Source organism: Phyllopteryx taeniolatus, chromosome 6 (assembly GCF_024500385.1).
Source record: "Phyllopteryx taeniolatus isolate TA_2022b chromosome 6, UOR_Ptae_1.2, whole genome shotgun sequence".
NCBI classification, from domain to species: domain Eukaryota; kingdom Metazoa; phylum Chordata; class Actinopteri; order Syngnathiformes; family Syngnathidae; genus Phyllopteryx; species Phyllopteryx taeniolatus.
In genome coordinates, this window is record NC_084507.1 from 29469197 (window position 1) to 29493770 (window position 24574).

The following is a 24574-nucleotide window of genomic DNA, read 5'->3' on the forward strand; positions in this document are numbered from 1 at the left end:
CCCTGAACTGGTCGCCAGCCAATCGCAGGGCACATACAAACAAACAACCATCCGCACTCACATTCACACCTACCGGCAATTTAGAGTCTTCAATGAACCTACCATGCATGTTTTTGGGATGTGGGAGGAAACCGGAGAAAACCCACACAGGCACGGAGAGAACATGCAAACTCCACACAGGCGGGGCCGGGGATTGAACCCCGGTCCTCAGAACTGTGAGGCAGACGCGCTAACCGGTCGTTCACCATGCCGCCGCTTTATGTACTAATTGAACTGAATTGCTGTTCACAATGAATAAATGAAGTATTGAGCTGTAAAAGGCAAAAAGACAATAGTTAGAAAAATATCTCTTTTCTCCCTACCTGGACATTTCATTGAGGTTAGTACTTATTTTTCAAGCTTGAATATACAAGTGCATTTTAATAAATTAGAAGGCACTTCTTTATTTCAGTAGTTCAATTTAAAAAGGAGTGTAATTTCTAAAATAAGTATAACTTTGTTTCTTATGTAATATTCAAACTTCTTGGTATGGTGAATTTGGTGTTTTTGTTAGCTGTAAGCTATTTTCAAAAAAAGACGTGAAATATTTCACTCTAGTGAATCTACAAAATATATGTGTTTCATTTTTGAAATTGAACTGAAATAATTTTCCATGATATAAAAATGGATTGAGTTGTGTAATGCATCTGGTATAAACAAAATAGTGACATCTTGAGAATCATACTTTCATAAATGTAGTTTCCTTTACCTATAATATACAATTATGGACAAAACCAGAGATAGGAGATGTATAAAATGTAATTTGTCAAACTTTGTAGGGAGGCTGCACTTCTAAAACATTTCCTGTGCAATAGCTGCTATATTTCTGTCCAGTGGGTGGCGGTGGTGCATTTTCTTGCATAGACTTGCAAACAAACGTTAGCAGAAGAAGAGGACGTGGTGGGAAATTTGACACACGGAAGAACTTTTCAACATTTGAAGACAAGCGCGGTTTTATGTTCTGATTCGCAAGATAAGACGAAATGGACAGATATATTTTGGTTTCATCCTTCTGTCAGGCGGATAACGACGAAACGGAGGAGTACAAATGTAATTTCTTTTTTTTGTCTTTTTTTTTTTAAATTTAACTCCCTTTTGTGAATTACCGTGCTATCAGCGTTAACTAACCTTTCGGCCATAGTGCATTTAGTTAGCTAACGCTCGAGTTTATACAGACGAAGTGGAGATTTACATTGTACAATAATTGCCACGCTGGACGTTTAATATTACACACGAGGATTAAGTGCAAATTAAATCCCCACAGTTTGTAGCTAACTGGTGAATTACATTTGCTATTGTCTGCTCACCCACTCTATGATTTACATAGTCAAAAGGAGAGCGTCATAAGATCATTTATTTTCATATCTTCTGTGTTATTCCGAATATAGTGTTCCGAAAATGCTGTGGTGACAATGTACTAACTGACCATATCATTAGGGACATCAGATACTTTTTCATTTAATAATATCTTTCTCACTGGGTTTTGCTTGTGGTGATGTTGAACTGGACTAAGTGCAGCTTTTTGATTATTTAGCAAAATTAGAGGGTTAATGTATTAAGTTTACATTTACACTCCTTTTTGTAAATCTAAACTTTTCAAACACTGCAGTATGATAAAAGGTTGTGCAAGTGTACCTAATGTTGCGGCTGGTTATTGTAACTTCTCATCGCAGGAGCAGACGAGCAGTGTAATAAGTTAACACCTCTGTTGTCTTGCACAGGTCTGGACAAATTGAAGCAGATTTATGACCAAATTGTGGACTTTTCTTCTCAAGAATCAGCCGGAGGAATCTCTGTGCTCCCAGGTGCATTATGTCTATGATCTATCTCTATGTTTTTTGTTTAGTTTTTTTTCTGTCAGAATTCTCCCACATAATATATATATATATATATATTTATTTATTTTTTTTACAACTGACTTCTTCCCCTTCGTAGCGTGTTCTCTCAGTGGAAGCCCTTCAGTTGAGAAGTGGTACTTTGCTGTTCAGGCTTGCCATGGACTAATGCAGGTAAGACAGTTGTACAACCCCAATTCCGATGAAGTTGGGACATTGTGTTAAACATAAATAAAAACAGAATACAATGATTTCCACATCATGTTCAACCTATATTTAATTGAATACACTACAAAGACAAGATATTTAATGTTCAACTAATTAACGCTATTGTTTTTAGCAATTAATCATTAACATAGAATATTATGGCTGCAACACGTTCCAAAAAAGCTGGGACAGGGTCATGTTTACCACTGTGTTACATCATCTTTTCTTTTAACAACATTCAATAAACATTTGGGAACTGAGGACACTAATTGTTGAAGCTTTGTAGGTGGAATTATTTCCCATTCTTGCATGATGTACAGCTTATGTACATGATTTGCAAATCATTGCATTCCGTTTTTATTTATGTTTAACACAATGTCCCAACTTCATCGGAATTGGGGTTGTAGAATTTTGGAGTTGGCACACGAATGTCCGCAAGAACAGACAGAATTTGCATTGTGCTTATTTTATTTTTGTGATGCAAGAAATGCTGCATTTGGATAAGACAAATAAATCAAATTGCTTCGTGTAACACAACTGATTCCTGACATAGCTCGATGGTAAAATGCAATTAAAAAACCTAAACTGGATTGAGCTCGTGCTTTACCGAATGCAAGGGGTAAACGTGCATACATGTGTGGTAGTTTTGCAGCTCAGACTGGGAGGAGGTGGCGGCAGGCCACCAGAGTGCAAACGGTGAAGAGGAGAAGCCAACTGCTTTGGAGCTGTGTGCTGGTTCCCTGAGTCTTCAGGAGGGATCGCTTCAAAAGTGTGGTGACGAAGCAACGCTGATAGAGTGAGATTTGATTTTCTTTGCAGTTACTGCAATTTGTCATTGGTTGTGTCAAGTTTTTATTGTTGCCGGTATTGATCATTCATCTGAGCATAAAAATGGATTCCTCGGTGGAACTATTTCTGCTTCACATATTTAAATTGTTTTATTTTTTCCCCCTGCATGCTGTTTGAAGGAGCAAGTTCCCAGACTTTAGATTTTCAAATGTTGTTAAAACGAAACGTTCCGTGTGACACCTGTTGACTTTCAGGTTTTCCTAATTTCAAAACAATTCTTCCCATCACGGTTTGAACTTTGGGTCTCTTTGACTTTGAAGGGTCTATAAAATGTAATTCTTAAATTGTGTGTTAATGCTGAGAAAAGCTGGCGTTACAATGCCAACAAAAGTAGTAGTTCAAGCCTGGGTAATTAATATTCCCTACTCACTAAAACGTAGGGCTAGTTGGCTTTTTGTACTTTGACCTTGACAGGTCAATTTAATTTGACCTCAAAACTTTTGAACGCACACGTCCAAATGTTCAATGTTTCACTACTTTCTCCTTTCTTTATTTAATAGGTTGCTCGAGGAGGCTGCAGAAGGCGTGCATGCACTGTCAGACAGACTTCCGCCTCCAGGTACAATTCATCTGTATTGTATCATTTATTTCGTTTGTTAGGTTTGCACTGTGTCCCTTTCTCGGTCCCTTAACAGCTGTCAAATATGCACATAGATTTTTTATTTTTTTTTTCCTGCCTGACCCCCCCCCCTCAGGTAAAGCATTGATCGATGTGCTGGTGTTCGGTTCTGCTGAGAAGTGTCCTGCATTCAAAGACATGCTACCATTGCTGGGAGCCCTCAGGCACATGAGCTGCTGGCACTCTGCCAAGATCACAGTCCTCACTGAGCATTTCACTGGGTGAGAATTTGGCTTATTGTCTTTGTACCGCTAGGGGGAGTTCGAGGCGTATACATGAGCAGGTGTCTCCTTCAGATGGATTTGTCCAAGAAGCCCTCTTGTATCTTATAGTTGAATTATTATTGTTTTTTTTTTTGTTTTTTTTGATTGTGCGAAATTAAATCTTTGATCTTTTGGCATAAATGTTACTCATGTGATCTATATTTCAGGTGGCAAAAAGCTGCGTCGTACCTGAGTGCTGATCTAGTGGATTTTACTGAGTTAAGCGGCTGTATCAGCGCAAGTGAACTGTGGAGAGGCGGCTTGCTGGTCAGAGAAAAGAAGGTAATGCTGAATGCGTGTCTTACGGTTATATTCTTTTGCACGTACAATGGACCCACACTATTCGTTATGGGGACCAGGCCGAGATCTGTGAATAATTGATGCCCATTACAATTGCATTGAAAATATATATTGTTTTGTAAAACCCCAAATTCTTGAATAAGCGGGGATATACAGCCAATAAGTATTTTTCCTGGAAAAAAAAAACATAAAATTGCAGATAGGTGAATCTGCGGGTGCCGAACTGCAAATACACTTTATGTTTTTTTTCCTCACCACTATTTAACACGAGGTGTTCTTGGATGGAAATATGTTTACCGTGCACGAAATTGTTGTTGTTTTTTGTGTGGCTATTTTGCATACACAGCCGAGAGTGTTAGATTGTAATCACTCTGACAATGCCGCAAAGCAAAGAACAGTGGAAAGTCAGCGTATTGTTATCTGCTGTGTTTGCATGCACTGTGTATTCAAGTGTTTTGTGGAATAATGACTGTAAACAGCAAGAACTCAAACTCACTGGCCCGCCTGTTAAGTGCGTGTTGTAGTCTATGCTGCGCTGCACACTGAGCTGACAGGAGTTCTTGGGTGATCTGATAAAGTGGACATTTTACAACACATTGAAAAAATGAAATAAAACAATGTAGAATAATAATGGCAGACCTTAAAAATAATATATCATTCTTATATACTGTGTTTAATGAGGAAAAACAAACTACAAAAATAGAACATGTGGTTTAATGTATGCAAAACAACCCTATGAGTGATGTGTGAATGACCTCTTCCATTATCATCCAGATTCATAAAGTATTGCAACTCAGAAAGGAAATTGTTGTGATTACTGTAAATCCAGTAATGTTCAAAATGTGTACCACATTTAAAACTAAAGATGGGCAAAATTAAATAGTTGGAGAAATACTAATGTACGACATTTCTTTAACAGGTAGGTAGTGTGCATCACCTCAGAAATAGAAACAAAAAATTATTCGTTCAGCTATGGTATAGTTTGCAATAGTTGGATTATCGATGACTTTCCGTTTCACGCTCAATACATTTGTAATTATGCCCCTTTTGCTCGCGTACGAATGTGGCAAGCTCGCAGCTTCTCGTTGACCTTTGCCAACAAGCTGCTGCGAGAAGTGAGCAAGCTCAGGCTGCTGGCAGTCGGTGAAAGCTGCCCAGCGGGAGAGCGGAGGATGAAGGAATTCCCAGAGGATCGAAAACCTGCACACGGGTCTCGTACTGCAATGTGTGAATGTGTGCTGTAGTTATGTGTGTACGTGTGTGTCACGCCATTCTCTGTACTGCATTGTGTGACAGGGACAAAGAACATATTTGATTTCAATTGGAAACGAGCAGCACCTAAAGCTTCAGTCAGCTGATGAATGTCAATTCGAAGATATAGACTTCATCTTTCATCAAAAGAGAGAAATGATTTGTTCTTTACTTTTCCACAATTGCACGATTTCCCCCCAGTTCTCTTAACAACTAAACGGGTCACTATCACTATAAATTGCAATTGTTATCCGAATCGGAATCACTCAGTCATCATGAAAATGTCGCAGAATAATTAAACTCTGAGGTCTTATTACTTAAATAGTTAATCACCTGCTTGTTCTCTTTTTATTGTTTGTTTCAGTATGTGTCAGAGCTTCGTTTTAGTGGCTTTTCTCTGCACAGTCCAGTTTATAAATCCAATCTCATGGCTTTTCCAAGCTCCTCTGTAGACCACAAACCACACTCCGAGGTGAGTTCTTACAACACAACTCCCTTTTCAGGCTTCATTCACTCTTGTTGCGGAACTCGTATGCAGAGGATCCTTTGAAGTCAAAAGGTTCCAGTGGTACCTGAGCTCCGAAGCAGAAAACTATTACCAAAAAGGCCTGTTAAAATAAAGTCCTAGTCCTTTTTTTTTTTTTTTTTTTTTAAATCAGTTACTAGTCTGGTGGAAACCTGTTACTCGCTTATTTTCCACTCCAACATTGTTAAGATGGATGCCATCACTGCCTCACTGTGCTCTACAAGAGCACCAGTAATAAAGCCCACAACCTACTGCTCAAGCAAGTAATGAGAGCGGTGTGTTAATTCATCTGACGGAGACCCCCTGTGTTTGTTTAAAAGGTGTTTAGGGCACAGTATGAAAACTGTGAATTTATTTAGGGACAGCACTCGGTGTGAGACAAGATCTTTAATAACAGTTGGTAGAGCGCTGCATTATAATGAGCTTTCTGATGTAGATTAATAGCCATAGCAGTAAAAAGCAAGGGTTGTGCACCGTGCACACGAAGTTATGGTTAGTATGGGGTGTATAACACACACAAAAGAGTGTATGCGCACGTGCATATGTGCATGTTTGTGTGTGAGAGAGCAGGAGAGTGACATCAGATAATAGCTCAGAGAGGCAGATGGTGGGGATCGTCTTGGCACACAATTAGAAAAAATAAAATAAAATACGGAAGGATAGCAAAACTGTCCCCCGCGCTGTTGTACAAACTATATGCTTGTGTGGACTCCATCATAATCGTGACTCTGCACTCACAAATGTGCAGACAGGGTGGTCACACTGCGATGAGCTGTGGAAACACGAGACCAGTTTATCCGGTGAGGTATTTATAATAAATATGCATATTCTCTATCTAACACTTCCATTGCAGTCCACATGGGAAACGTTTTGTATTAGCAATTCGAGCAGCAGTAATGAGGGATCACATGTTATTACACTTACCGTCGACCAATAAATTATCATTATGAGTCAAATGCTGAGTGGTGCTGCACCTTTCCACAACAGCAATTAAAAGCGTACAATAATGTATATAAAACAAAAATGTTCCATCAAAATGTATCATAGTCACAAATAAGTTGAATATTATGGTAAAATTACAACTATAGAAACGGGAGAAAATGTGTTTGGGTTTACTTAACAAAGGATTTTGTTAAATGAGAAGCCAGCCATCGCAAAATTCATTTTGCGCCGAAGTGGTTCAGTGGAACGTTTAAATAATTGCTCTGGCGAGTCCGTGTGAAGCCACATTACACACTTGACCTTTGACAGCAGTCTGAATGACTTTTGAGAAAGACTTGGACTTGGACTCGGTGCACTCACAAAATAGTTACTGTATGTATTTAATGATTTAGTTCTAATTATAATCATCTGTTGTCAGAATCAAGACGTGAGTTTTTCATTATAATGTTCAACAAACGCAAACAAGGATTTTAATCAGAATCAGAATCATCTTTATTTGCCAAGTATGTCCAAAACACACAAGGAATTTGTCTCCGGTAGTTGGAGCCGCTCTTGTTTCGTGTTCATCTGTAACAATTGAAACAAAGTGTCTTAAATTTAATATGTAAGTCTTTATAGGAGGGGGTAGTTGAATCAACCACCTAGTAGTGGAATTGAAATGAATAATATTGATCGGAAGAATCTAAATGTTATTGGAAGATTCGCATTAGCTGCCTGGGGAAATCATTATTGAGTATTCCTGGCTTGCAAGTGTATTTGAGAAAGGTTGTCATTCCTCTTCTCCGCGTATGCAGGTTTTTCAGTACTACGCGCCTGTTTTAGACCTGCTTCATCTGGTTACTCTGTCAGACCTGCCGAGCTTCCTGAGGTCCAGCACACACTTTGAACTGTATCCTCATTTCTGAAGTCCCGGCTTCCATGCAATCAGTCGGACTGGGAGATACCCATCAGTGTTCATAATTGTGTTATGCCAGTTTCAATTTCAAGGACCTGTTATCAGCGTCACAGTTTTAGATGGTTGTACGTTGTACAGATGTACAGTACAGGGCCGTGAAAAACTATTTGCCGCCTTCTCAATTTCTTATTTTGTTTTGTATAGTTCGCATAATGGCCTATTCAACGTCCGTACTTGAAGCTGATTGGAATGTTGTGGCATGATCTTAAAAAGGCCGTTCATGCTCGAAACCCCTCCTGTGTTGCTGTTTTAAAAGAATTCTGCAAGGAAGAGGGAGCCAAAATATCCCCACAGAGATGTGAAAGACTGATTGCCAGTTCTTGAAAACGCTTGATTTCAGTTGTTGCTGCTGAGAGTGGCCCAACCACTTATTAGCTATAGGGGCCATTACTTTTTCACACACGGCCAGGTAGCTTTGAATAGTTTTTTTCCCTTTAATAAATAAAATCATTTAAAACTGCATTTCATCTTTAATTGGGTTACCGTTGTCTAATCTTTACATTTGCTTGATGAGCTTAAACATCCCCCAAAAAAAACAATTTGAGAAGGGGGCCAATACTATTGCACGGCACTGTTGGTATGTATACAAATCCGGCAAGCATTTACAAGTAGGAAAACACGCGCGCACACAAACACACACACACACACACACACACAGAAAACCTCCAAACCTGCACCGACCGGCTTAAAAAAAAATAGCTTATATCCCGCCACAGAGCAATAATTGAGCTCAACAAAACACTTCCACGGTGCCATCACCCACTCAACATCATCCTAACATTGCTCATTACGAGACCTAAGATTGATTTTGCCCTGTATTTGATTAAATATAATCACATTTTCATAAATAACATTCAATACTGTTTACAGGATTTGTTTTTGGCATGAGGGGGGCTTTTTAACATAAAATATGGTGTCACTCGTTTTGAAGCCAGTTTTTATTTAATTTCAACTTCTTCTGCAGCACCCTGTTTGTTCCGTTTTCCTCTATTTTATACATAGTATGTTTCTTAACAAGAAAAAAAACTAAGAGTCCTGTCTGGGAAGTCAGTGAAATCTAAACTTCTTTTGGACCAGCTCAGGTCACTGCGCGGAAAGGTAGGTGAATACTTGATACTTTACTTTTCATCCCTGTCACAACTTTTAACTTGTCATGCTCAAATTCACTTTGTTCAATGAGAGGTTGTCTGCCAGGGGCATCGTGGTTGAATCGAATATATATTTACGTGCTCAGGTAGGAGCTTTGTTCAGCCTTTCCTGCGTGGTCACCTCTATCGCACAGCCGTCAGCGAGCCAAATCAGCTCGCAGCGCTGGAGAGAGTCTCTCGCCAGGAGACCCAAGTTTTTACCCTGTGAGTCCTTTCATTACCTCATCAAGAGACGAGTCGTATCTTGCGTACTGGAAATACATTGGTAACTGGAGCTACTTTGTTACAGGTGATAAAGCCTTCTCAAAGTCACAAGTGCTAATCACTGTTGCAAGAATCAGAAAGCTATATTAAAGATAATGTTACGAATACAACTCGATTGTAATCTTGTGAAAATTTAAATGCAAAAAAAAATTGTGGTGTAGTAGCAAGTCTGATCGTTCTCGCTTCAACCAGAAGCTGTCAGTTTTGACTGACATGAATATTTCATCTTGCAGTACCTGATGTCGAGGTCAAGGGAGAGAGTGCTCACTACTTCCTGTTGGTCCAGGGCTCAGACAAGACTGAGAACGGAGTCTGCACAGTCAGGCTGTTGCACTCTGACAGTCAAATTAATGGCGTGCCCGCCATGGCAACGGTCTCAGGGCAGAAGCTGCTGTCATCATCAGGTATGTTATAACGCAGTATGTGTGTATTTCTGTGAAGGCCTCATTTACCAATATGTTGCTCCTTTGATTTATTTTTCCTTTAATTTATCGTGGAGGAAAAAAATGTTCGAGCCACGAAGAGCGTTCAAAAGTGCAGAGTTGTTGACTTCCAGTATAATGAGTGTCAGGTGTTCCTTTCACCTTCAGCCAATGGAAGGACACGATGGCAGGGTTGTGTGCAAAAACAAATCATTAGTTGAGCGATATTAAAATATGTTAATTGGAAGCGAAAATGAATGACTAAAGTCAAAGCATAAAAATAATTGAAAAAAGGTTGGATTTGTAGTCAACAAGTGTAGCTACAAATGAAAATGGATGAAAAGAAATCACACTTTAAGTCAAGAAGTTAGAAGAAGGTATTTGATCTGAGCTTTAATTTCATCCAATTTGTGGTTATCTGTCTCTGCTGACCTTTTGGCTTTTACTTTATATTGCCTTGATGCGTGTCACATGTCCCATAAGTCCTCGCTCCAATTGAGCATGAAGCTCAGCACAGCTCATTCCCAACTGGGCTGGCAATGCACATTTATCGGGACCTTTTCATTGACTACTTTTTCTCCCTCTAGGAGGTACTAGGAGCAACATCCTCTCTCTGCCTTGTCTCCAAGGAGACGGTCTGCTGAAGAGAGAGCAGAAGGTGGCCCAGGTGCAGACACTGGTGCTTAAAGAATACTTCAGTAAGTACTTGTTCTAAAATACCGGTGACATTAGAGAAGATTGTGTAAATATTAAGAGTGGGGACAGGAAGTGGAAAATGAACATTCCGAGTACCCTGTATTGCTAACACCAGAGGTCACAACAGAACAATGTAGCACTCAAAACGGATGTGATTTTTGTAATGTTTTAAGAATATTGCACAATTTAATCAATGTATTTTTGCACACTGCAGACAATGAGACACATGAATTAATTCTCCCTCAACACCCTGGTGTATCCCCTTTATCCCCAAGTAGAATGGAAACGTGCCCTCTTGTGCCAAGACTGGATTGCTTAGATAAACATTTGCATTATTAGCCTATTTGTGTTTGACCTTAAATCCCTCTTATTTTTTTATAAGCTTGGAAGGAGAGATCAAACAATATGAAAATGATATATTACAATTGTGACCCATTTTTACACTTATCGGTATCATCACAATATTAATAATACAAGAACCACCCAAAAAATCAGACACACACTACAAAATTAATTGACATTTTATTTTGAATACAAAAAATACAAAATAGCAGACTTATGTACTTTTTGACATTGGAAATTGTAAAAAGCAACACTGAAAGTGAATCTTTACACACTAAAGACCCCAAAAAATGCACTTAAAAATGATTGAGACGTATGTATTTAATATCGGTGTGACTCAAACATTAATTAATCCGAGGCTTGTTAGAACGTAATTATTTTAATAGGTTTTTTTTGGGACACAACGAAGCACATTACACGGTGTTGAAATAATTTAGAATTGAGACGGTCACACTCAACATTTTTCAACACAATTTTATCACGGTTCATCGGTGTACTGTAAACTCATTCATCCTCACTTGGAAAATGGGCATGTTTCTACTTGATGTTAACTTGAAGCCTAAAATGTGTGAGTCGTGTCAAGTGTTGTGGTATGACGGAAATCCCCATGCGTCACCCTAAAATAAAACAAAGAACACTGAAGAAATACAATTCCAATGGAGTTGGGATGTTGTGTTAAACATAAATAAAAACAGAATACAATGATTTGCAAATCACGTTCAACCTATATTTAATTGAATACACTACAAAGACAAGATGTTTACTGTTCAAACTGATACATTTTATTGTTTTGAATAAATAATCATTAACTTAGAATTTTATGGCTGCAACACGTTCCAAAAAAGCTGGGACAAAGTGGCAAAAAAGACGGAGAAAGTTGAGAAATGCTCATCAAACACCTGTTTGGCACATCCCACAGGTGAACAGGCTAATTGGGAACAGGTGGGTGCCATGATTGGGTATGAAAGGAGCTTCCCTGAATTGCTCAGTCATTCACGAGCAAAGATGGGGCGAGGTTCACCTCTTTGTGAACAAGTGCGTGAGAAAATAGTCGACCAGTTTAAGGACAATGTTCCTCCACGTACAATTTCAAGGAATTTAGGGATTTCATCATCTACGGTCCATAATATCATCAAAAGGTTCAGAGAATCTGGAGAAATCACTGCATGTAAGCGGCAAGGCTGAAAACCAACATTGAATGCCCGTGACCTTCGATCCCTCAGGCGGCACTGCATCAAACACCGACATCAATGTGTAAAGGATATCACCACACGGACGTCGTCTCCTCCGGGCCAAAGAGGAAAAGAACCATCCGGACTGTTATGGACGCAAAGTTCAAAAGCCAGCATCTGTGATGGTATGGGACTGTTAGTGCTAATGGCATGGGTAACTTACACATCTGTGAAGGCACCATTCATGCTGAAAGGTACATACAGGTTTTGGAGAAACATATGCTGCCATCCAAGCAACGTCTTTTTTTACGGACGCCCCTGCTTATTTCAGCAAGACAATGCCAAACCACATTCTGCACGTGTTACAACAGCGTGGCTTCGTAGTAAAAGAGTACGGGTACTAGACTGGCCTGCCTGCAGTCCAGACCTGTCTACTATTGAAAATTTGTGGCGCATTATGAAGCGTAAAATACGACAACAGAGACCCCGGACTGTTGAACAGCTGAAGCTGTACATCAAGCAAGAATGGGAAAGAATTCCACCTACAAAGCGTCAACAATTAGTGTCCACAGTTCCCAAACGTTTATTGAATGTTGTTAAAAGAAAAGGTGATCTAACACAGTGGTAAAGATGACCCTGTACCAGCTTTTTTGGAACTTGTTGCAGCCATAAAATTCTAAGTTAATGATTATTTGCTAAAAACAATAAAGTTTTTCAGTTTGAACGTTAAATATCTTGTCTTTGTAGTGTATTCAATTAAATATAGGTCGAACATGATTTGCAAATCATTTTTCTGTTTTTATTTATGTTTAACACAATGTCCCAACTTCATTGGAATTTGGGTTGTACAATGTATTGCACTAAAAGATTACAAACCGATGGAAGCAGGTGAAAAGACATTCTGGAATTCATAGAACGATGTACACTCATTGGCAAAGGAGGACAAATACGATTTGAGAGCTATGTCAAAATATTTGTCTTTACATATAGAATATGTATGCTGTATTGATTAATCTGTTAAATTATGCAAGTAGTTTGCAGTAGACCATGGTCGTAGTGAGAGAATTTTTTAGTTTGCACCTAAACAAGGTGACTAAAATATCAGAAGGCAGTAATTAAAGTATGTTGATTGAAAGTTCTGTTCTCAAAGTTCTGAGGACCCGGGTTCAAATCGGGCCTCGCCTGTATGTTTTCCCCGTGCCTGCGTCAGTTTTCTCCGGGTACCCCGGGTTCCTCCCACATCCCAAAAACATGCATGGTAGCTTAATTGAAGACTCTAAAACGCCCGGAAGTGTGAACGTTGCGTGCGGAGGATTGTTTGTTTCTGGCTGGTGACCAGTTCAGGGTGTACCCCGCCTCTCGCCCAAATTCAACTGGGATGGGCTCCAGCACACCCGCGACCCTAGTGAGGATAGGCGGTATGGAAAATGGTTGGATGGATGATTGAAGTTCATTCTCAGTAAAAACAAAGACATGTTTCTTTGTTTGCTTTGTAGTAGCTACAGTGAAGCGGTTCTAACACTATCCTATCAGTGGACTCGCTAAGCATCCTCCTTATTGCTTTTGGCACTTGCTGGTACCAGCATAGGATGACTCGCAATATCATTATTTTACAGACACACAGCAGACAAAGATAGCGAAGCTACAGTGGAGTGGAGACAGATAAAAGAAAATTAAGTTCTTCAACCTTGGGGAAACAAACTCAGGCTGCGCTTTGACAAGACTGCGGCAAGAGCTGACTTTCCACAGGGCTAATTGAAAATTGCAATACTTCACATTAAATTGAGAAAGGCCCCTGTCTAAGTTGCAGAAGTTAAGAAGAAAACTAAAAATAGAACAGCAGGTTTTGTTAGTGAGACATTTTATTTCAAAAAAAGATATATAGAGTGATCCCTCGTTTTTCGCAGTTAATGGGGACCAGAAACCTCCGCGAAAGGTGAAAAACCGCAAAGTAGGATTTGGGAATTTTCGTGTATGTGTATGTGAGCACCAGAATGTTTAAAATATGTAAACAGTATTTATACTTTACATATTTGAAACGTCTCTTACTACGCGGCGTTACCACACGTTTCGCTACCTTATTGAAGCAGTTTTGCAGATGTTTGCTTCCTCTTTCTTGATGTACCGCACTGTAGATTCAATCACGCCATAATGGCGTGCCACAGATGCATAACTTCTGCCCTCTTTGATCATATCTAAAAGTTTCACTTTTTCGCTGAGGGTCATCATCTTCTTCTTCCTTTCGCAGGGTCACAGCGCTTAGGTGGCATTGTAAGGGCTTAACTAATCAAATAAAAGGTATTGCTTAAACAAAAAAAGTTAGCACGAACACAACACTAAGATGCAGTATGCGAGACAGTCAACAGCGTGGACCAGACTGGCGAGACACAGCAAGGGAAGATGCTGGGTGAGGCTGCGATGATGCGAAATCAATCGGCTCATGGGATAAATCCACTCGTGCTCTCATTGGTCGATGTCGCGCCGGGAACCAATCACGCGCCTTGTATGAGTGCCCGTGGCATGTACAGTACAGTACAGGCATGTACAAAGCCTCTGAGTCAACTCATCTCTTTGTTTGGCATGCAGGGAAACCTCTCTCATGCATTAACATGAAACAACGCGTCTTTCCGCAATATGGCTGCACCCGCCAAGCACTGAAGCCGCAAAACGTGAAGCGCGAAGTGGCGAGGGAATACTGTATATTGTTTTTATAGTTACCAGTGGACAGAACTGCTCTGAATCATATTCGGAGGAACAATAATTGTAATATTTTCTGTTCATTTTCTGTACCACTTATCCTCACTAGGGTCGCGGGCGTGCCGGAGCCTATCCCAGCTATCTTTGGGCGAGAGGCTGGGTACACCCTGAACTGGTCGCCAGCCAATCGCAGGGCACACATAAACAAACCACCATTCGCACCTACGGACAATTTAGAGTCTTCAATTAACCTACTCTGCATGTTTTTGGGATGTGGGAGGAAGCCGGAGTGCCTGGAGAAAACCCACGCAGGCACAGGGAGAACATGCAAACTCCATACAGGCAGGGGGCCGGGATTTGAACCCCGGTCCTCAGAACTGTGAGGCAGATGTGGTAACTAGTCGTCCACCGTGAGGCAGATATGCTAACCAGTCGTCCACCGTGCCGCCAAGTGTAATATTTTAATTTCCTTATTTAGCGACACTAATTGATTATTGGAAGTCATTACTTTGCGCAGACAAATTTAATGTAATGGCCAGTGAGTGTATGTTCGTGTTGGGTGACTAAATATGAGAACTTTGTCCACCAAAGAATCAAAAGGCAAGTCTGTTTGTGTGTACAGGACAGAAAGAAAAGTCCTCTTTAGTACCATCCAATGACTTGAAGGCCATTCTGAGCATGGCCAGGGAGCAATACTTGAAGATGATTGACTCGAAGCTTCCCCGGGCCTCTGCTCTGACTGACAGCATGCCCACCAAGGACCCAGGTATGGTTAGAGTGATGCATATATAGCCCAAAACTGACAGGCCTGATTTATGCTTTATGATTTATTTGGAATGATATGTTTCAATGAATTCAAAGATGTTCAGCGACGTGAAAAGCGCGGCGCACACTGACGATGCACAGAAACTAACTAACAGTTTCCTAAAGCACATATTCTGACTTGCCGATGGAATCTTACAAAACTCTGTTTCCGTTTATGAACAGTAACTCTTTGAACTTTGAGTTGGAATTGGGAACATGAAGGTCAATGCTGCTTTTAAAAATGCATGTCGACTTGCATCTCAAGCGCTTCACGTAGCTTATATACTGGTGTCTCACAAGTACACAATTAGACTGACCATGTAATAAGTATTTTATTTCAGCTGCCAAGGAGCTTGTGTTTTTATCACTATTTGCGAGTTAGCAAGATTATGTTAAAACTACTCAAATTCCTTACGCGTGAGGTATCATTGGGGTCATTATGTTTTGGTGTAGATCTGATTGGTGGCATTGGTTTCATTCACAGCATGAAACATTGTGATGTCTTATGGACATTTTTTTCATGTCTTTGTGCATCTCCTAATGGTTTAATTAGCGTTATAGGAGTTGTCAGACTCACTCACAACCTTAAGCCATCTTTGGGCATGAATCATCCCCGACTTGAATGCGCTTGAATTCTTTGATCTTTTCTGCACTCCGTGTCCTTGAAGCAGTATGATTGCCCAAACAAACAAACATGCAGTGGTTATACATCAATGCATTACTCACATCTTGCGCACTGAGATTTAAGTTCCATCTGCCAAGAGTTAAGCGTCTTGACCTGGCTGGAGCTAAAAGTTTGGATAACCGCCGCAATCCATCATACAGTGGATCTTACCGTATGAGGTATGCTCATGGAGGGAGCCTTGTTTGTTTATGATTGTACAAGAGGTCTTATTTTTGCTGTTACAAAATGTTTTCCTTGGGTAGTAAATACAGTATACTGAGATTTATAGTTTATTATTACAACCCCAATTCCAATGAAGTTGGGACATTGTGTTAAACATAAATAAAAACAGAATACAATGATTTGCAAATCATGTTCAATCTATATTTAATTGAATACACTACAAAGACAATATATTTTATGTTCAAACTGATAAACTTTATTGTTTTTAGCAAATAATCATTAACTTAACAGAATTTTATGGCTGCAACACGTTCCAAAAAAGCTGGGACAGGGTCATGTTTACCACTGTGTTACATCACCTTTTCTTTTAACAACATTCAATAAACGTTTGGGAACTGAGGACACTAATTGTTGAAGCTTTGTAGGTGGAATTCTTTCCCATTCTTGCATGATGTAAAGCTTCAGCTGTTCAACAGTCCGGGGTCTCCGTATTTTACGCTTCATAATGCGCCACACATTTTCAATGGGATACAGATCTGGACTGCAGGCATGCCAGTCTAGTACCCGCGCTCTTTTACTACCAAGCCACGCTGTTGTAACACGTGCAGAATGTGGTTTGGCATTGAAATAAGCAGGGGCGTCCATAAAAAAGACGTTGCTTGGATGGCAGCATATGTTTCTCCAAAACCTGTATGTACCTTTCAGCATTAATGGTTCCTTCACAGATGTGTAAGTTACCCATGCCATTGGCACTAACACAGCCCCATACCATCACAGATGCTGGCTTTTGAACTTTGCGTCCATAACAGTCTGGATGGTTCTTTTCCTCTTTTTCCCGGAGGACGTCCACAATTTCCAAAAACAATTTGAGGGATCAACGGTCACGGGCATTCGATGTTGGTTTTCGGTCTTGCCGCTTGCATGCAGTGATTTCTCCAGATTCTCTGAACCTTTTGATGATATTATGGACCGTAGATGATGCAAGCCCTAAATTCCTTGCAATTGTACGTGGCGGAACATTGTCCTTAACCTGTTCGACTATTTTCTCACACACTTGTTCACAAAGAGGCAAACCTCGCCCCATCTTTGCTTGTGAATGATTGAACAATTCAGAGAAGTTCCTTTTATACCCAATCATAGCACCCACCTGTTCCCAATTAGCCTGTTCACCTGTGGGATGTTCCAAACAGGTCTTTGATGAGCATTCCTCAACTTTCTCAGTCTTTTTTGCCACCGGTCCCAGCTTTTTGGGAACGTGTTGCAGACATATAATATAATATAAGTTAATGATTATTTGCTAAAACCAATAAAGTTTATCAGTTTGAACATTAAATATCTTGTCTTTGTTGTGTATTCAATTAAATATAGGCTGAACATGATTTGCAAATCATTGTATTCTGTATTTATTTATGTTTACCACAACGTCCCAACTTCATTGGAATTGGGATTGTACAACTTTTTCTAAAAGCTATTAAAAAGCTGAGAGCTAATGTGATTTGAGCTGAGAACTTGCTACATCTTGTTGCACCTTTATCTGTAGATGTGTAATATGCGTTGTGGTGACGCTGCATGTCAACAATGTTTGAATTATACCGCCTTAGTGTTAGGGGTTTAGCCAACTCTAAACACATGATGTTAACATCTTGATTTAAAAAGTCCAACCTATGTCCTTTGTAATAGCATCAGAAAGAATGTCCCACACACAATCTGTTTGGCCCGAGAGGAGCGTTCTCCACAATATTGAGAACCTGCAGAAAAGACGACAGAGGAGAAGGTAAATCATACTCTTGAGGTATCTAAAAGATCTGTTCTCGGCATTGTAAATTACTCAGCATATGACCAATCAGCATGCAATATACTGTAACTATTAGTCTGTATTGTGCCTTAGACTTGGCCTGTTAGGTCCTGGCTCCAGTGACAGCTTGCTGGGTCCTAAAGACTCTCATAAGGGTTCCACTACTTTACTGGACGCCAAAGAACTTTTAAAACACTTCACACTCGATGGCAAGCCGACCAGTGAGCTGCAACCTCTGGCCCTGATTAGAGGGTAAGACGAGCCATTTGAATGAGCACTGCCTACACCTTCTTACTGGGAATGCAGAGTGACATTTGAGTTGGAGACAAAGGGAAAGCCTGATTTTAAAAAAGATGACCCCATATTTATTGGCAGAAAGAAAAAAGGCGCACACAAAATTTCTGTGTAGTTCGTTGCTCAGTCGAAGCTCCCAAGGTGAGGGTGTTATTTTGGTCATTAGTCTACCTCAGCAATACTTACGTATGTGACCTTTGTTGGAATACCATTCAGATGGAAACACGATTCACTGCGCGACTGGCCATCTCATTCTACTCCATTCTCTGTTCTGTTTTTCTCCAGTCATAATCTGTTCCAGTTGTCGCCAGACTTGTCTCCCAGGAGAATCAGTGAGATGTCCTTCAAAAAGGCCACAAGCTCCCATTACCATGGCATAGAGTAAGTGTCTAACACGGGGGTGTCAAACTCATTTTTGTCTCAGGCTGCATTGTTGTTATGATTTCCCTCAGTGGGCCGTTAGAACAGTGAAACCATACGAATGTTTAATCACTAAATCCTTTTATTACCATTACACAAAAAATTGAGGGATAACTACTTTTGAAATCAGAAGACAAGGATAATAGTTTGTTCAAGTATTGTTTAAGTTACTGTAGAAGAATGGTTTCATAACAGAAAAATGCAATATCAATATTATTGTGACAATTTGGAATTTGGGTACAGATTTTAGCAAAAATCATGGAAGTTGACGAGCATGGTTTGCTTTCGCAGGCCACATAAAATAATGTGGCGGGCCGCATCTGGCCCCCAGGCCTTGAGTTTGACACCGATGGTCTAACACTTCAAATTCCTTAGTGAGGTGGTGGTTGCAATCTTATCATTGCACTATTTTTATTCAACAGCCTGCTGGCTTTCTATCCTTGTTTTATATACTGTAGATTCTGCCTGGACAACCAACGCTCCTTGGACCGAGACCAGGCTTTTGTGCGGCTCCAGTCCCGCCTCATTCGCTACGAGACCCAAACTACCTGCTCCAAGGAACCCTGCGTCCTCCCGTTTGCGACCAGCCCCGCCCCTTCTCCCGCCGTGATGTCAGAACCAGGAAGCGTACCCGACGGGGAGACTCTGCAGAACGCTGATGTAGCCCGACTCAAACGCAGGTCCTTGGACACAGATGTTGTCGGAGGTTATCCCCGCAAGAGGTGGGTGGAGGCATGAATTGATGGATGACTTGGTGGAATCAGTGTAGTGTTTGAGTCTGAATCCATGCAAATGAATGATATAGGCTGGCCAAGTCGGAGAGCAGCGACTCCGTCTGTTCTCAGAAAAGTGTCAGTAGTGGGACACACCTTGCCATCAAGTCGCTACTGCAACAGCCCAGCAGATCCCAGTCCATCTCCTCTTCCGCTCCCTCTTCCTCTACTACTCAAACGACATCATCTGGTAAAAAAAAAAAAATCAACCCAACCTTAACCGAAGAACTTTAGATCTCATTTCTATACATCATTTTGCAGAAACCTATCAAGACAATGAGCAGATGAGCATTGTAGAAGCTAAAGTTGAGCAAGCAAAATTTATATTATAATACGGTAGATTTCTTTGTTCATCTTTCCAATACATTGGTACCCTGACATAGAGTTAATTCACCCCACAAAACACTCAAGCCCGTAACTGAATTTACTCATATCTAGTCAATTTTCCGCGTTGAAATGAATTGAAATGCCATTCATCTGTTCCAGCCCCCATAGGACCACTACAATTTTTGTTACAGGTTTTAATAAAGCAAAACTTAAAGAATATAAGTTTTAAAAAAAAGTGTTGATAAAGTATAATTACTGTATATATTGTACTAATGTTACTGTATTAGGCTGCTGGATTTGTGTGGTGTTATGGTGTGCCTTTAAGGACTGTGGCTTAGTGAGTTGACATCAGGAGCTGGAGTCCTTGCGAGTGTTCGCATTTTTTATTTGGATGTTTGACATTTTGTGGCGTTCAATAGGGTATTTCCCCCCCCCCCCCCCCCCCCTTTCACTCAAATGGTGCCGTAATAAAAGCTTGCTAGTACCTCAAATGTTGTCTTGCAACTTAAAGCAAAAAAATCCACTAAGCGACAGCTCGCAACTCGACAAACTTGTAGGTTGGGGCACTCTTACGTCAAGGTACAACTTTACACAGTGTGTAATTGTAACTATCTCTGTATTCACAGTTCCCTTGCTTTGGTTCCTTCCCAGGTTTGCTGAATCAGTCTTCGGCCGACGAGCATAAAGCGGACAAGACTGATCACAGACTGACAAATGAGAAAAATGTCAAGGAGTCGCGCTCGCAGAAACACAATAGGGTGAGTTTATGCGTGTTGGGTAAACATGAATACAATTTAGTTGCATTACTTATGTTATTACTGTTACCTAACACTTAATGACTCATTTTCATTTGAAATTGTTGCTTTTCAAAGCTGTAGAAATAATAGAAACCATATCAACAAATAGTATAATATTGTGTGTGTAGGAAATTGCTGTTCATTCTAAGAGCCATTTTTAATGAAAACATGATGCAGAGGCCCTGAAAACTTTCATGAATAAAAATCTTAAACTGTGCCACTTACTAACGCGCACACACCAACTCACACACTGGAGGCCGACAACAAATTCACCCGCACTCCATCCAACAAATGAAGATCGTATAATAGGTTTAGCAAAGATAAATGATTTATGTTTTGCATGTTATCACTAGCTGTGCTTACAGCTTACTTACAGGCTGCACACACACACACACTAACGATGTATGACTACCCAGTCACTCTATATTACCTGCGCACCCGTCATGGGCTGCATCCCGACCTTGATGTGTTGTGATCTGTGAACATTATGCTAACAAGAGATGTGTGCTGTTAGCAATACTAATGTGTGGGCGTCTGCACTTGTACAAAAACAGTTGACGCAATTTAGGAGTAACGACAGAGATTAACAGCAGTCTTTTTGTGCAACTGAAAGGCACAGAGGATCCCTCACTGTAATTTATTGCGTTTATTTAGATCAGCTGCTGTCGAAAGAGTAAAGGAGGCTCCATATATTTCCGAGTGTGTGGTGTCAACTCTTTCAGTAAAATGGTGTGTACCATTTACCTGTGTAAGGACATCCCTCCCCAAAGTCGTGACATTTTGACATCCATTCTTGAAGAAGGAAGCCGAGCTAAAATAATTTTCTGTGAACTGGGTTGACGTTAGGCGATAAGGGAATTAACCCAAGTAGATTTAAGCTTTTAGCATTGTGTCCATGAAAATGTGTGTGTTCTCTGTTGCCCTCAGATGTTGCAGGAGGTAGTCCTGAAAACACTCAAAAAGCACGGGATCAGTGCCGAGCATCAATGCTTTGAGGCTTGCAGCAAGAGACTATTTGATATCTCCAAATTCTTTCTCAAGGTTGGTGCCCACACACACTAAGCACTGTCCACTCGTTCACTCTGAACTCGTGTTTAGTGGTTTGGCTCCCTCCCGCCAGGACTGCACTGTCCACCATATGTTGTTTTTTTTGTTACAAATTTGCGGAACGAATCAAACTCAATGGGAACAGTTTGACTAAGCTTCCCTTATTTTTCTTGCCAAATATTTATTTTGTGCGTCCGTTACAAAAGGGAACTAAACTTTTTTTTTTTTAATTTTATTTCTTTTTTTTTATGTTTTATTGTTGTTGCAAGAATACATTGTCTAACACTAGTCTAAACATGGTATTGTGGCTAATATTGTGTTAGTGTAATAAGAATTAAACAAATGCATTCATCAATTTACATCCATGATGGTTTGAACCCAAACTTGCTACAATTTTGTTCAAAGTTGTCAACCGAAGGGTGGGAGTTATTTGTGTTTGGCGATGTCATGCGCCACACTTCTTGACAAGTTTAGTTCAGTGGCTTGGTGATGAAATGCTTCATCCACCACTGATAATGCAACAATGTTATCTCCACGGGCACTTGCTTAAGTGAGATAATAGCATTAGCTTCTTACCAATGACACTGACGTGATGTCTCCGTGAAGTTGTTAGCGGGGTGGGAGGTGTTTGTGTTTTGATGATGTGTCCATGCACCACAAAAATGCTTTTATTATCTATAAGCTCAGGGCGCTCGCTTGTCTTCTAATCTCTGGGTTCTGCATCGGCAAGTAGAAGCAATCAGCCTGCTGTCGCAAAAACACTCGCGAGGAAACAGCCAATAGCTGGCTTGAGCATGTTGTAGACTTCCAACTTGTTTTTCACCATGGCGGATGGCATGGAGCTGTTTTGAATTGTGAAGAAAGCGCATATGTCTCCTCATATATTAGTGTATATTATTAGAAATTATCATTTGTTAAAAGAAAAAAGAAAAAAACTCGGCACATAACCTTCAAACTGGACTTTATCATTTAACAAACAAGAGTGAAAGCTATTGTTTCTACGTGGCTTATTTAATTCTCAGACCACTGATTTATGAAATAATAAAGCTTTTAAAAACTAACATTATTTTTGTGAGGGTGTTAGTGTACGTTTTTTAAAACTTTTGAGGCTTGATTTCAGATCTTAACTCGATGAAATGAAAACGAGTAAACATTGTTTGTTGTCAGGATCTGAAGACATCTCGTGGTCTGCATGATGAGATGAAGAAGGCAGCTGGCAGCAATGCTAAACAGGTAACACCAACACGCATCAGTGTTCCCTTCCACACATTGACTCATTAAAAATGGCCTTCAACTCATGTTGTGTTATTGTAGGTCATTGACTGGGTACTGGAGAAGACGTCAAAGAAGTGAAGATGATTCTGACAAAAACATACTGAGTCCCACTTTAATTTTTCAATTTTTGAGATTATGTTATCGAGTCCATTTTAATTTGAGTTTTAAAAGTCCTCTATTGTTTTAACAACATATTTATATATATATATATATTTTACACTTTATGAATGCACATTATTTCATCTGTGTTACCTTTTGCTATTTTTAGGATAATAAACAGTTGTTTTTTTAAATTATTATTTCATTTCCTGTTGTCTGACTCCTGCGTGTATGCAAGCACTTAATCACATAGTTAAAAATATATACAAAAGTAATGACTCAACAACTGTGCCTTTTAATATAGCCTGTAGTTTGGAACCACAAAGATACAGATCCAAGATAACTGAACTTCTTAATTGGGGTTGAAAAGCTTTTTTTTTTTTCAGTCATGTGGAGTGTCTTTAACTAAAAAAACAAAAACAAAGAGCACCAGGTACCACCGGTTCTACCATTGTTATTATTGCTATTACTACTAAATTTACTATAAATTACAACTATTAGTCATGGTGTGACTCCACACTACATACTGTAATTAAATTAGGTGTAGTTAACAAGCACCACATTTAAACACCATAATGGGAACAATGTTATTTAGAGTTAATGTCTCATGTTGGGGTTTTACAGTCCATGTTAAAGTAGCTAAAGGACTGTAATCCAGAACAAAATATTGTCCAAAAACACAGACGGACACATATTGCAGGGTAGCAGGCAATTATTATTGATCATATAAAGATTAGATCTGCCTCTGCTAATATGATGTTTGTCTTTTTTTGGACTTGATTTATACTGCGGCCTATAATTGTTACATTTGGTCACTGACGTTTTCTCTCTCTTTAAGCTTGTTGCTTGGTTGAAATGTTGTCTATGCGAGGCGTCTAAGAAGAACCTCCATGGTCCTTACTTGTTAATACATCTACATCTCTTTTATCATGATGTTTCCAGAGAGTGGAAGTATTCAAAAACAGGAGCCGTCAAAGTTCCTCTGCACACAGAGAGGCCAGGTTTAGTGCAATCAATGGAAACAGGCGAGCATAAACATTACGTTGTAGTTGTGTTTGCGCGTGTGCGTGAAGCAATCGGACGGAGAGAGGACCACGAATTCAAACGTACCCCCGTCGGTCTTTTGACTTGATAAGATGGTGTTACTGTTCGAAGCAGCTCAGGCATGAAAGCAACACCCAAAAAACAAACAGCTTGTCTTTCATATAAACAGTTAGATGCAGACAATTGCTACATTTAACATTTAATTCGTATGCTATAAAAATGTCTTTTTGCTTTTGTTTCATCTAAAGAGCCTGTGAAAGACCTGTTTGTGTCATGCCCTTTCAAATTAATTGAAGTTTGACATTCAGCCAAAAACATATCAGTAGCCATCACTTTTTTTTTCAGTCAGTCGTTTGCAATGTGTTTGGTATTTGAATTTTTTAGCATGTATGTATCACACAGTGAAAAACTTAATAAAATTGCAAATAGGAAAGCAGTAATTAGTATTTTTACAAGTTGCAATATATTTCTGTATAAAATATTTTCCGGGGAGTTGTAACTTTTTTTTCCCCTCCTAAAATTATA

At 39.8% G+C, this 24574-nt stretch overlaps 1 protein-coding gene across 3 annotated transcripts; it reads left to right on the plus strand.

Moving 5' to 3' along the window:
* Nucleotides 1-903: 903 nt before the first annotated feature.
* mtbp (MDM2 binding protein) lies at nucleotides 904-23199 on the plus strand. 3 transcript variants are annotated; one of them, XM_061775828.1, is made up of 23 exons: nucleotides 905-1089; nucleotides 1761-1844; nucleotides 1975-2048; nucleotides 2726-2877; nucleotides 3431-3489; nucleotides 3626-3770; nucleotides 3980-4094; nucleotides 5728-5835; nucleotides 7626-7720; nucleotides 8818-8884; nucleotides 9021-9138; nucleotides 9432-9602; nucleotides 10208-10318; nucleotides 15150-15293; nucleotides 17859-17952; nucleotides 18067-18225; nucleotides 18553-18648; nucleotides 19146-19409; nucleotides 19493-19650; nucleotides 20439-20545; nucleotides 21512-21625; nucleotides 22799-22864; nucleotides 22946-23199. In XM_061775828.1, exons 1-23 carry the CDS (start codon nucleotides 1023-1025, stop codon nucleotides 22982-22984), a joined length of 2607 nt encoding a protein of 868 aa, XP_061631812.1. In that variant the 5' UTR covers nucleotides 905-1022; the 3' UTR covers nucleotides 22985-23199. The 3 variants fall into 3 exon arrangements, with proteins under 3 accessions (XP_061631814.1, XP_061631812.1, XP_061631815.1); XM_061775830.1 differs by lacking the exon at nucleotides 15150-15293 and having other exon boundaries at nucleotides 904-1089; XM_061775831.1 differs by lacking the exons at nucleotides 7626-7720; nucleotides 8818-8884.
* Nucleotides 23200-24574: the final 1375 nt, after the last annotated feature.